Source organism: Dipteris shenzhenensis, chromosome 7 (genome assembly GCF_047967505.1).
Source record: "Dipteris shenzhenensis isolate YYH24624 ecotype China chromosome 7, Dip_SZ_1.0, whole genome shotgun sequence".
NCBI classification, from domain to species: domain Eukaryota; kingdom Viridiplantae; phylum Streptophyta; class Polypodiopsida; order Gleicheniales; family Dipteridaceae; genus Dipteris; species Dipteris shenzhenensis.
In genome coordinates this window covers 40,222,680-40,237,053 of record NC_141602.1, presented here as the reverse complement: position 1 = coordinate 40,237,053, position 14,374 = coordinate 40,222,680, and the positions used below count along the sequence as shown (strand labels likewise).

The 14,374-nt window shown below is 42.1% G+C and overlaps 1 protein-coding gene across 1 annotated transcript; it reads left to right on the top strand.

The window, feature by feature from the left end:
• Positions 1-10,408: 10,408 nt before the first annotated feature.
• Positions 10,409-12,073, top strand: LOC147900340 (GDP-mannose 4,6 dehydratase 1-like). Its single transcript, XM_087376932.1, has 2 exons — positions 10,409-10,543; positions 10,736-12,073. The coding sequence occupies exon 2, from the start codon at positions 10,768-10,770 to the stop codon at positions 11,818-11,820; it is 1,053 nt and encodes a 350-aa protein (XP_087233058.1). The 5' UTR covers positions 10,409-10,543; positions 10,736-10,767; the 3' UTR covers positions 11,821-12,073.
• The last annotated feature ends 2,301 nt before the right edge of the window (positions 12,074-14,374 follow it).

Below are 14,374 nucleotides of genomic sequence, written 5' to 3'. Positions count from 1 at the left end.
AAGAAGATGTGAAGCGGTATGCACATGGCCTATCATATGAGGTCTACTAATGGCAGCCACAATAGCATGACGTGCTGCCAAGGCATCACTGGAGTTCCTATGCTTAATAGAAGCATAGGAACATCGAACACTGCTAAGGACCTTGCTAGATACAACCCTATCTCTACATGCACCAAGACCAGCAAGCCTCCTACATCTACCAAGTCAGGGTGATCAATCAGGGACGTGAGAAGAGAAGACTGCGAAGCTGGCATGAGGTCACAGAAAAAAGACTGCACAATCTTGCTAGCACGACAACGGATAGTGGACTTTGGCAAGTCACGTGGCAAGTCACGTCGTGAAGCAAGACTGCTGCTGCAAGGTGGGGCAAGGGGATCAATGGGAGATGGTAGCGTGGACGGGGGAAGGGAGGCGCCAAGGGGAGTGGGGGGAGGGGGAGGGGGAGGGGGAGGGGGGAGGGTGGAGGGGGAAGAGATAGAGGTGGAGGCCAAAATGTAGGTGGCTAGGGGAAGGGCAGAGGCTAGAGGTAGGGGAGCGGATGAGGATGGGGGGACAATGGAGGTGGGGGTGGGGGTGGGGGTGGAGGTGGGGGTGGAGGTGGGATGTAGACGTAGAGGTGGAGGTGGATTAGTGTTGGCAGTGCGAGCTCGAGCTCTAGAGGCTCTCTTGTGCTCACGAGCCTTTCGCTTGCACTCCTCATCAATGAGATTTGGGGGGGGTTCCTACATCTTTCACGTCTACTAGCTCTACGGCTTTGAGAACCCATTCTCAATGAAAGTAGGATGGAAGGTGTGACGAAGTGATGAGGAGGCAAGAATGGCTAAGAATGGGTGAAATGAACCAAAACGTGGTGTCTTATAGAGAGCCTCAGCTCATCCACTAGATTGCTCTTAGATTGCTCTTCATTATTATTGGTGGAGAGGTGTTAGGATTGAAACTAATTGGCTAAGTTTTGTACCTTCAAATACCTCAATCGAGGTATGCTATGCCCAGATCATATACCTCGATCGAGGTATTCAATGCATTACGCATGTATAAACCTTGATCGAGGTACCCCTCGGTCATAACACATACCCCTCGGTCATATACCTCGATCGAGGTATTGTATGCCTCACGTAGGTCATATACCTCGATCGAGGTATTCTATGCCTCGCACATCGTGATGTGTATACATGTGGTTGATGTGGCACCATGCATGGTCATGATGTGGCAATATAGTCTCTTCCATGACATGGAAAGGTGATGTGGCATGATGAGTTGGCATTCATGAGGTGGTAGATTGACATGGCAAATTGAGGTGGAGGGATTGGTGACGTGGCAAGGTTGACGAGGTATGCCAAGGTGGCAAGGTGTGATGACATGGCTCATGATGTGGAATGATGAGGTGGCACATGTAGCAGCACATGTGGCAATGTAAGGTGACATGGCAAGGAGTGATGTCACATCTCCTTGATGACATGGCACCATGTGGTCTAACAACATGGCATGGTTTTGCTGACTCAGCCTTCCGCATGGGTAGCATGCACACTCCAAAGGCTTGCCACTAGGGTTGGTGATGCTCCTAGCCTACCTCACCAAGCCTACCTTGTCTTGGTATTAGGCTTGGGTGGCCCTTTTTCCCCCACAAAAGGGAGATTTCACACTTGGAGGCCATATCGTACGTTTCCCTTACTCAAATTTAACCAAAATTTTTTCCTCTTATTCATCATGCAGAGGACTAAAAATATTGACATTTTTGAAATGTTTGGTCATGTTTGAGAATTACTATATTTATTTTTAATATTCTTTGTTGATCCACTAAGGAGTAAAAGTAAAAATTAAACTTCAATCTTCCTAAATCTAACCGTTGGATTTGGGATTTGATGATTCAACCACACACCCTTATGTGCCTACTAACTTCCACCGAATTGGATTTGCTTAATTATTCAAAATACTAAAAAAATGTGGTGTGCTACTAAAATGCATGTATTTTATGACTTTATTTATTATAAATAATTATTTATAATTAGATAAATCATTCAAAAAATTACCAATAAATCAAGTTAAGCTCTACATAGTGCAAAGAGACCACTTACAAAGTTCCAATAGCATTTAATCTAAAATGAGTGAGAAACTTAGAATTTAATATGACACTCTCTGTTCGTGACAAACATGTGACCACCCTGGAACCATGCCGTGTGACACAAAGAAATTTTTTGTGTGTGCATCGAATTTTTGATCAGACTATACGATTGTGTGCAAAATAGCAAGTGTGATGTTGTGTCAGAAGACTTCAAAGACTAGATCCATAGGGAAGTAGGTGAGATTTGCATTTTTGTGTGCTAAAAAGCTTGTTTTTCCACCTCCTAAGGATTGGGGAGTGAACAAAAAGTGGACACTCTTAGCTTGCTACTTCCCTGCATATGATATAGCAACAAAGTTGTAGGAACTTATACTATGCATGGCATAGGTACTCCGAGATGGATCCAGAAAACTATGTATGCATAATCCATGATAAGATGGACCCAAAAAAAGACAGCAATTCTAAGACCTCGAGTGAGGTCCAAGGACACCAATTCTGCATGGCAATTACAGGTTTCACTCATTGGAATGATCACCCATGGGCATGGACACGGACATTATGGGCACTTCACCCTCAATGGTTTGTGGTTGGCCATCTGATCCCTCAATTTGTTTGCGCAACCTCAACAGGATGGATATGCATGTCCTTGGAGACCTTGCTACCAATGGGATTCCAAGAAGCAGTGCTCGCCTTTTGAATGCTCTATGCTCAAGAAACTCTTTGGACTCCCATTACAATTCTGAAGGTGCACATCTTTCCACAAGTGGAGCTAGCTTGTCTGAAAATGTAGATGTCACGATCACAAATGCAAATCTAGAAACTCTATCGGAGAGTGACCCGAATTTTGTCACGGATGCCATGACAAATTCCATTACAAGGGTCACAGACATGTATGAATTTGTTGCCGTCAAATACAAGAGAAAACTCACCCTCTCAGAGGGAAGTGTTGCTGTTGAGCCACCATTCCAAAAGTGGCCAATGAACTTGTTGTTCCAACTAGATAAATGTGGGTCTGAGAACAAAAATAGATACTCATACCTTTCTCTTCTTGTAGCAAGGGGCATTTTCAAGACAGTTCAATTGGGCTTCTTGATGGTAGGGCACACACATGAGGGCATTGATGCAATGTTCAGTAGAGTGGGACAAACATTCACTTTCCCACATTTGATGGATACATTTAAAAAATGTACATCATCTTCAACGGCACCATTTCTTCTTACACGAGTTACTACCTTCAAGGGTTATGTGTATGGCTACCTATGTCATGGGAAAGAAATGCTAGTTGGTCATGCAAAGCCATTACAATTTTGATTTTACATGCAAGGTGATAGACCTATGATGCAATACAAGGTGCATCCAAAATCACCGAATTGGATGCCCATTGAAGGGGGAATTGAACTATGGAAGAAAGATAGTGAGGGTCGACTAGTATTGTCAACAGGTTGTCCAGGTATACTGCCAATGGCTTCATTTGTGAGAGATCACTTGCAAGTAATATCAGGGATAAAGGATTACATTAAGTTTTGGGAGAGATGTGCTAGTGGAAAGAATGCATTGTATGAGTCCTGCATTAGGCCAGTGATAGACTATTGGAAAACCATGATCAGTCAGCTCGAACAAGAAAACATCTCAGAAATAGGAGTGTACAGAGAGTTTTGGCCAAGAACACAATCACCTGGTGAGGAGGATGACATAGATGCTTGCATTAATGAGTTCCAAGGCTATAAGGAATGGAATGATCACTATTGCGGGCCTCTCAAAGATAAGCCAAGGGAAGATTTTAGACCAATGGTGGATGTTAAGCAAGGTGACTTCTTCTTGGTGAGGCCATCAGACCCTATATACCCCATATGGCTTGGGGTTGCCGTATCAAGTGCCGAGATGGATGCTGCATCTCCTAGCTTCAAGAAATTATTAATTCAGTTTTGGGCACCATTAGTTAAGAGAAAGGGGCTCAATGATGCAGATGCCTATGTTGATTGTCGGAACAAGTATTGGGCAGAGAATAGGTTGGATCCACAGGTATGGGAGTGTATTGATGCAGTCGTTTGGTCATGGACATCAAAAGCCATAAATAGACCCAAGAAGATTAAGGTTCCATAGAGTGTATGTATCAAAGCACATGAGAGCTTGCTGGGTATCAGAGCATAGAAAATGGTGTTGATTTTCTCCCTCTTAATCTCCCAAACTTCCATTGTAATGTGTGTTCTCATGTGATGTTTCTCAATTCTTGTTATCTTGTCAATGGATATTTATGTATTATTAATATGACAATTTTCAGAAGCTGTCCTTCACCACCAACTACTTGGTTTCTAATGGTTCACTCTATGCATGGTGTTTGTTAACACCACCTACTGGTGTTTATTAACACCTCAAGTAAAATATACATGTTGTCCCCAAATGGTGTTTATTAACACCACCAAATACATGATTTTTAAACTCTGCCACAAATGCTTTTTTCCGGTTGTTATACGCAATGAAATGTTGCATAACCAATAAAGTTTTTCATAATCATTGGAATTTCCAAATATTAGCATATTCAATATTGGCAAAATTCCCACAATCAATGAAAATTTTCCCAAATTTAATGAAGTTTCCCAATTTTAATGAAATCCACCCGATTTCAAAATTCCCAAAATGCAACTTTTGTCCCACTTTATCTAATACGGTGTTCCCCCTATTCCTTCCCATGCTATCACGGCATCAACAGGGGTGCCTGAGAGTTTGTTTCGCAATGGGTTGTCGTCAACGAAGCTCAATGTGATGCCCCCACCTCCCCCACTAGTAATTTTCGAACGGGTAACCGTTTCGGTGGCACCTATGATGACTGTGGTGGGTATTTCATCAGGAATTCTGGTGGTTGGTGGTTCTCTTACTCAACAATGGCTGGAGTAGCTCCAACGCACAACAACAATGACAACGGCAACATCCACTACGGTGGTAGGAGTGATAGAGGCAGTGCGGATGACATCAGTAGAGAAGGTCATTGCGGTCTCCGAGCCAAGGGTGGTATCTCCGACACCCTTGGCTGGATTCTCATTGCGACTGCAACCAACGTATGTACAGCTTCAATTTTGTGCATAGCTGCTAGCTCGGCTTGCGACGCAGTGTTCTGCGCGGATCGATCCCTCCAAAGTTACGGCCTTAGAGATGGAAGATTTTCTATTGTGTAGCGAGAATGAGGCCCTGCGAAGTCAAAATGCAAGGATGCAGCTTACTGAAAGAGTGGGTTACAGTCCTAGAAGCACAATTGCAGGTAGTCGAAGCTCACTCAGAGGCCACAGAGCAGTTGCATTCAAAGTATGTTTTGGGAATTCAGGATGAGTTGTTGCAACGACGTACTATTGATGGATTGGCTGAGTATTTGCGAGCTTTCCCTGGCATGGTTAGCTTGAACATGGAGCAAATGGGTTTGCTCCTTAATGCTTTACAAGGGGACGTGCATGCGGAGTGGGACGTGCATGGCGAGAAACAATGGCTCCGTAGACATGTAGGGTTGTTGTTCTACACTAACGCCATCCAAATATAGATGGTGATGTGGGTGCCAATGTGGGGTTAGTGCCACAAAGTGGTCCTTAGGCACAGACAGAGTCTCTGGTCCGATGGGTTCAAGTGCTTTCGTAGATGGGAGCAGTAATGCGGACAAGGGTAAAGGGGTGGTTGCGACAATACTACAACTATATTATGCAAACCCATCAGAAGGATTAGTTTTGTTTCCATTTTCCAACTTGGATAGACTCCAATTCATGGGTTTGTTACAAAATCTTAAAATTACCTTAAAAGTCAATTAGTTGGTCACGAGTTTTAGTTGATCATGATAATCGATCGTTAACAATGCCACCCAAGAAACTCCAAACCCCCAAAGATGAAGAAATACCTATTACCCACTACAACAACATTTGTGGGTGGCTATATGCTAACAAGGTTGCCATATCTAAAAGAGGGGCATAGAATCATAGATGACATGGTAATAAAAATAGACTTGTATATAATATGGAAAAGGCAGATGGTATGTGATATATAATACCTTTTGGAGTACCCCAAATCCCTTAGATGGTATAAGGTCAATTTTTATGGAGTTGGGTAGGAGTGGCGTGTTACCATACATGAGACAAAACATGTTTGGAGCAACATGATAATGAAGCAACAATGCGAGAAACAGAATGCATAAAATACACAATAGAGAAAGCGCACAGAATTGAAGAAACAAAGAGACACTGATATACATGGTTCACCCAGTGTGGGCTACGTTCATGGAGAAATAGCCAGTCCTGCATCTTTCTTATCCAATAAGCAAGAAGATACAAGATACAAGCAGTACATCCATTTCTTTCTTGCTATGTGAGCCACACCCCTTATCTTAAAAATTTGACCACACAACTCATAAGAAACTCATGTACCAATTTTCATGTATTTTTGGCTTCGGGCCATTGCCCCCGAACCCCTGCCAAGGGAGGCCTAATGCATGTCACCGAACCCCCTTAAATCCCCCCAACAACATTGTAGGGGGGGTGTTGCCCCCTCCCTCCCCTTGGGTCCAAAGCATAGCCAAAAACAATCCCTGAAAAAGGATCAGGCTCCACATACAACAAAACATGCACAAAATTGATAGGGGCGCTCTGATCAATTGCCTACACATCAAGAATTGTAAAGATATTGAATTAGATACAAAGTCTAAATGAAGTAATGTAGTGTAGTGTAAATCTTGTGCTATAGGCCATGCATATTTAAAAACCTTCCCTTAATATTTAATGGTCATATGGTGGCCTGTATTCACAATCCCAGGTTGCAACCAACCCGAATTGACTCAAAATGGCAAGTCACATGTGCATTGAATAGTTGTCTTAAACAGTGGATATATTTGGCACAGTTTGTTGATAAATTAGTTATGTTAAACACCTTGCAAAACATTCAAACTTGGTTGTAATATTTATTTCAGTTATTTTTACGTAAATACATTTGGAAGTGGATTTTTGTAATGTTAATAAATTTATGATAGATTCTCCACATTTCAAACCTTGCATGAATTATAATATAGCTAAGATTCATTTCTTGTAAGAGATAGTAGTCATCAACATGAATTGAATTTAAATTTCAAATCAAAGAATAAAATATGAAGAGTTTAAAAACGTATGAAAATAAAGAGGTAGTATAAAGACAATAACAAATTTTAGCTTATTAACTAAATACATCTTTTCGTTTGTTGACAAATTTGGGTAACGTGCAACTATCCATAGTTTTGAATTTATACTATAGTACAATTCGATTCCAAAATGGTGATGATAGTCTTCCACGTGTCCTTTTGACATATTTTTGGTGCTAAACATAATGAAAAAATTAAGAATGACAAATTCAAATATGCCAACTAATTTATATTCACACTCTTGTCAAGCATGGGATGCACTTTTCATCATGCAAGGCATGTAAGTTCATAACATATGTTGGCTTCCATGCACATTTGTAAGAAGGGATGGGGCTCTATTTAGTTGGATTTAATGCTCATATTCCAGTAGCTATGTAGAGAGAGGGTGTGGTGATACATGTCTTGTCACATTACACAAGGTGGGGGTTATGGTGGTACATGTTTTGTCACATGTATACATGGGGCAGGAAGCATGTTGGGGGGTAGGGGGTGATATATAGAAATGACACTTGTAATGGGAGCTACTAGAACTAATGGGTACAGCCCAGGATTCCATTCCTGGCAGAAGGGGTAGGGTTTACTAGAAAAACCTACTAATGGAGGGATACTCCCTGGGATGGTAGCCGTGTGGGTAGGGGGTTTTGATGGTCTATCTTCAAAGAGGACTTATGGTGATGCATGTAATGAGAACCCCACTCTTTAAAAGGTGCCCCTATCATGTGCATTCACCTAGATAAGGATAAACCCTTGTATATGTCTTGCATGATAAGGAAAACCACATTGTTGTGAAAAAGTAAAATGCACCTAGTGTGAATGCACACGCAAGTTCACATTTTCCACACTCTACATATCTTGTCACATGCATCCATAAGTATTTTTATTGAGCATTGATGAATGCACGCAATGTGGCATTTATACTAGATGCACTCATGTGCATGAAGGTGGTCCCATGTAGGATGTATTGTGATAGATGTCTTGTCTCATATACATAAATAACTACTAACATAAATCCCCCCCCCCCCCCTCATAACCTCAAGGTACAAGTTGCAAGTATTAAGTATGGTGCTTCATGCACTCATGTACATGAAGGTGGTCCCATGTAGGATGTATGGTGATAGATGTCTTGTCACATATGCATAAATAGCTACTAACATCATTTTTTTCTTCTTGTAACTTCAAGGTACAAGTTGCAAGTATTAAGTATGGTTTTGCATGTCTTCTCACCCGTGTACATAGGTACTTTTGTTGGGTAGTAAAGATAGTGTATCAATGATGCTAGCATTTCTTATTAGGTGCATTTCTTATTATGTATGGTGCCATATGTTTTCTCACCCATGTACATGGGTACTTTTGTTGGGTAGTAAAATTAGTGTGTCAAGATGCTAGCATTTCTTATTAGGTGCCCACTTAGGTAGGTGCACATATATAGAATTATAATAATTTGAAGTGTTTTTACATACATGGGTTTGATTGCTTTATGAGAGGATATCAATAAATAAACACACACACACACACACAAACACAAAAATAAAATATATAGAATATTTGCGTCCATATATAGGTTTTTCCAACACATTTCCATATGAGGAAATGTATTATAAAACCCATGGAAAAAAGTGTTTGACTATGCGTGATTAATTTATGTGCTCTGATTCAAGGTAAGAAAGAAGAAACACATAACCTTGAAATTTACACATGTATAGCATTCATATGTCATTGTGCCATGCTTGCATGCAATCATGGATTCATTGTACCATGCTTGCATGCAATCATGGATTCATGGTGAGAATATTGTAACTCGGAGTAACTCAAGTGCATGTTACTCATACCCTGAATGTAATTACTAGTACCAAGTGTGGACAAAAGATGGACATGGGTACAACAGAGTTTCATGACATGCTCGATGCGAAAACGAGAGTTAAAAAGGCCAGGGGAGGTGTGACCCCTCATTAGGAAAGAGCTACTATGTATGCATACATGGGGAACAAGTGCTACTAAAGAGAGGTACGTTGTCCAATGCCTAGTACACTCATATCTAAAAAGGCATCACACATCCCATGGTGTGTTGAGACACATGTTTAGAAAAGTAGAAGTAGAAAGATCAAAGAGGATGGGCTTGTTCGCTATGTGGAAAGTTGACGTGTAAAGTAGGGTAACTTTGGCAACTAATATGACATCTACTTTGCATCTTTGTCTCTCTCTTTCTAGGCTAAATCTCGTACAATGCAAAAATGATAAGCTCTCTCTCTCTCTCTCTCTCTCTCTCTCTCTCTCCCCTTATAGGGCTAAGTTTGCTAATAAAGTTATCCTTAAAACTGTTAAGTTAATACAACTTGGTTCTTCTCTATCATTAATACTCTTGTAGTTGTTTCAATGTAGTACTTTAAAGCATATGGTTTTGCCTTGACTTTCAACATTTATTAAAGGCTTATAGTGGTGTAATCTATTTAGGCTAAACACTAGTTCTACCTTCACTTTACTTAGCTTGATTGCTATTTAGAGCTAATGTTAATATGGAACAATGCTTAGTATTGATCCTTGGTCCATTATAACATGTATCATGCAACTGTGAACCTTGGAAAGGGCATGTCACATTTGGAAATATAGGGTGGAAAAACGATCATGGTGGAACCATACAAAGAATGGTGTGCTGGGTGAGTAATGGCAGTACGATTATCTAAATACATGATGTCGGTGCATGCCTTGTGGGGTTCATCCAATCAAATTAACATTTGTGAATTTGTAATGAGTAGGTATATCCTAGTTTAAGATTAGTTAAGTAATTTACTCCACATCAATCCTACTTCTAGCCATGCACAGAACACAAGCTTTATCAAAGTTGGGTGCTAAGTGAAGGTTCCTAGACATAGGATAGACTCACGATGTCATGTTGAGAAGGGAAGCTGTCAAAAGTTGGGTGCTACTTGACCAAAACGAAGGCACAAAGAGAGGGCGATGTCATGATACTTTGTGCTTTGTGATGCTGGTGGAGTGGCGGAGCAAAAGGTGCATGCACGTGAGATGGGGAGGGTAACAAGAGAGAAATACAATGGAGGTGTTGCTCTTCTCCAACTCATGTTGTGTGAGTGAAATAAAAGTAAGCAAGTGCACATGGAGTGTAGTTACTAGAGAGGTGTATTGTACCGGGTTTGAGGTTGGGTTTGAGACGAAAGTTGAGTGTAAAGGGAGAAAATCTCACACGCGTGAATATAGTCTTCACACGCTCACCGTCTTCTCCAATAGCCATTTATACAGAAGCAATCGCCATAGCCAGCACCTCGCCAGATCTGTTGCCATCGCCATAGCCACACCTCGCTGGATCCTTCAGCTTCCACTCGGTAAGTCCCCCAATCCCCTCTTCTCTCCTCTCTTGATTTTCTTCCCCTTTCCTGCTTTGGCATCCTCTTTCTACCCCTGCTTTCACAACGCATCCCTGCTTTCATGGAGCTTCCCAGAAAATCCTGATTCGTTTCCTCACTTTTCGACTCCACTTCTCCTTCTTATATGAATTCCATCTTTGCCTTTGCTAGGTTTTGCTGCATTGTGTTCGTAGCCTCACAATATGGAAGAACAGTCTCCCAAGAAGGCCCTAATCACCGGCATCACTGGCCAGGACGGATCTTACTTGACGGAGTTTCTTCTGAGCAAGGGCTACGAGGTCCATGGTATTATTCGGAGGTCGTCCAACTTCAATACGCAGCGGCTGGAACACATCTACATTGATCCTCACAATTCTGGCGCACGGATGAAGCTGCACTATGGCGATCTGAGCGACGCATCTGCATTGAGGAAATGGGTCGATACCATTTCTCCTGATGAAGTTTACAACTTGGGAGCGCAATCTCACGTTGGTGTGTCGTTCGAAAATCCAGATTACACTGCTGATGTCGTTGCGACTGGTGCCTTGCGTCTTCTTGAGGCTGTTCGTACTCATATAGAGAGCACCGGAAGGCAAGTCCGCTACTATCAAGCCGGATCTTCAGAAATGTATGGGGCTACTCCTCCTCCCCAGGATGAGGATACGAAATTTCACCCTCGTAGTCCCTACGCTGTGTCCAAAGTTGCGGCGCACTGGTACACAGTCAATTACCGAGAAGCCTATGGGCTCTTCGCTTGCAACGGCATTCTTTTTAATCACGAGTCTCCTCGCAGGGGGGAGAACTTCGTGACAAGAAAGATTACCCGGGCCGTTGGGCGGATCAAGATCGGGCTCCAACATAAGCTGTTCCTCGGAAATCTGAAAGCCTCTAGAGATTGGGGGTTCGCAGGAGACTACGTGCAGGCAATGTGGCTAATGCTGCAACAAGAGAAACCAGATGATTATGTGGTTGCAACTGAAGATTCCCATACAGTCGAGGAATTTTTGGAGGAGGCATTTGGATACGTGGGGTTGAATTGGAGGGATCACGTGGAGATAGATCCAAGGTATTTTCGGCCTGCCGAAGTAGACAATCTGAGAGGATCTGCCTCTAAAGCCAAGAAAGTGCTTGGTTGGGCACCCAAAGTGGGCTTCAAGCAGCTGGTGGCGATGATGGTGGACTCGGATCTAGAGAATGCAAAACGTGAAAAGGTGCTTGTGGACAATGGCTACATTGATTCTCATCAGCAGCCATGAAGCATCTCCAAACTCTGTAATGTGCTTTCTCTACACTTGCGCTAAGGCAATTCCTGGATCCTAACAACCCAGGAACATCCTATCTCCCAGCTTGACCACATTCGGTGGTTGTTAGGCTCCCTTATTTTTTAATCCTGCCCTGCTCAGAAAAGCTTTGGTTCTGTGTGAGCATTTTTAATCACTGTAGGCATTTGAGTGCACCGTTAATATTGGCCGATTTTGCCCTCCATTTGATTATTTTATTTTTGCAGAGCATTGGGGGTCTTTTTCAAATGCTCTGTGTGCTTGTAGGCATTTGTGTTTATTTTTAGTATCGGTAGGTCTGGCATCCTTACCACTCCTCCCTAGGGTCTTCACAATTGGACTTGTTGTCTACCTTTTGCTACCCCTCCCTCTCGGTCAATGTATGTCCTGGTGGTCATGAACAGATCCATGTATCGGTGCACACATGTGGGGGTGGTGGTTACCTGCATGAACTTCTATCTTGAGGAAAAAGCAGGATTAATAGTCTGAACTGTCCCTTGATTGAGAGCACCTCGTGTAATATTGTGACATGAATGTGGTTCTATCTTGAGGAGTCTGAATGTCCATGGAACTGTCCCTCGATTGAGAGCACCATGTAATATTCTGAGATGCATCTGGTTCCATGAACTTCTATCTTGAGGATGAATAGTCTGAACACCCATGGAACTGTCCCTCGATTGAGAGGACCGTGTAATCCTGTGACATGACTCTGATTCTATCTTGTGGACGAAGTGCCGGGTGGTAGAATAATTTCTCAGTCTACTTAAAAGACCATAGTAATTACAGCCTCGCAGGTTTTTTATGTTTATCTGATTTAATGGGTAAATGTGTAAAGCATTTTTCTGCTTTCTTTTTTTATTGCCAGGTCTGCTTAACAAAAAATACTTGCTATTATCAAAGCGTACACTTTGTATCCCTTCATGATCAGGTGTTTGATCAGCTTTTAGCAACTTACAACAGCGATATGATGAAGAAGAGTTCAGCTAGTATTCACATGGTTTGAAACTGCACTATGTTGTGTTTTTAGAGATGAGTTTGGGAATATTCTTGGATTCATCTAGGTATTGTAAGAAAATAGTACGCAGCGGAAGATAACAACAAAACGCAAGTATACGATGGAAAGCTGGAGAGAATACAAAAATTCTGATATACCAAACTGCTGATACAACTGATGGTTGGCTATCGGGGGGGCTATCGCCCCCCCGAACCCCCCCTTTTTGCAGACGGGTATCTACTCTTGGCTCCTAAGCCGTCTCATAACCATCTGGTCTACTCTAAGACCCCTTCCAGTGTCTAAACTGGGGATCCCTCCTAATATCCGATACCCATCATGGCTTCTCCTCATATGGGGGCCTTACAACATTGGGTACACAGAATATTGGTGGGTTACATGATGAGAGGTGGACATTTGAGCTAACTCTAACAGGTATATGCTTCTGTCGTATTAGCGGACATGCAAATTTCAACTTGTGAAGTTTTCGTCCAAGTTGCAGCCTGTTGGTATTGCGATAATTCTTTCCATCTTAAATGGTGCGTTGCCCTATCAGCTAGATTTAGATTTAGATGCTCGTTTGGGAGAGACTAAAATGAAATCGTTTAGACTTAACAAGCAGTTGTAGCTTGAATGAAGAGATTTGGACTACTTTTTGATTGGCCTTCTCCTTTAGTGCTAGCCTTCGTCATGGCTGAGTTTGCCCTTCACCTCCGGACTGTTGACAGAAACTCAATACGAAGACTGTGCATAAATGGATGCTCAAGTATGTGTGGGTGTGTGGATTTGTATGTGTGAGAGCATACTTTTATACTATGGTCTACACCCATTGTTGGGTGTTGATGACGTCAGTGGGGATGTCATAGTAGCTAGTCCCTACTATGCGTGGAGTTTATGGTTTTCAATCTTATGAGTGACTCTCGTGCAATTGAAATTGCACTATGTTGTGTTTTTAGAGGATGAGTTTGGAAATGTTCTTGGATTCATCTAGGTATATGCTTTTGCCGTATTAGCGGACATGCGCGGACATGCAAATTTCACCTTGTGAAGTTTTCGTCCAAGTTGTGGCTTGTTGGTATTGCGATAATTCTTTCCATCTTAAATGGTGCGTTGCCCTATCAGCTAGATTTAGATTTAGATGCTCGTTTGGGAGAGACAAAAATGAAATCGTTTAGACTTCACAAGGAGTTGTAGCTTGAATGAAGAGATTTGGACTACTTTTTTATTAGCCTTCTCTTTTAGTGCTAGCCTTCGTCATGGTTGAGTTTGCCCTTCACCTCCGGAGTGTCGACAGAAACTCAGTACAAAGACTTTGTATAAACGGATGCTCAAGTGTGTGTGGGTGTGTGGATTTGTATGTGTGAGAGCATACTTTTATACTATGGTCTACACCCAATGTTGGGCGTTGATGACGTCAGTGGGGATGTCATAGTAGCTAGTCCCTACTATGCGTGGAGTTTATGGTTTTCAATCTTATGAGTGACTCTCGTGAGATTGAAATTGCACTATGTTGTGTTTTTAGAGGATGAGTTTGGGAAT

Coding starts and splice junctions, on each gene's coding strand:
- LOC147900340 (XM_087376932.1), top strand. CDS start 10,768: ATGGAAGAACAGTCTCCCAAGAAGGCCCTAATCACCGGCATCACTGGC.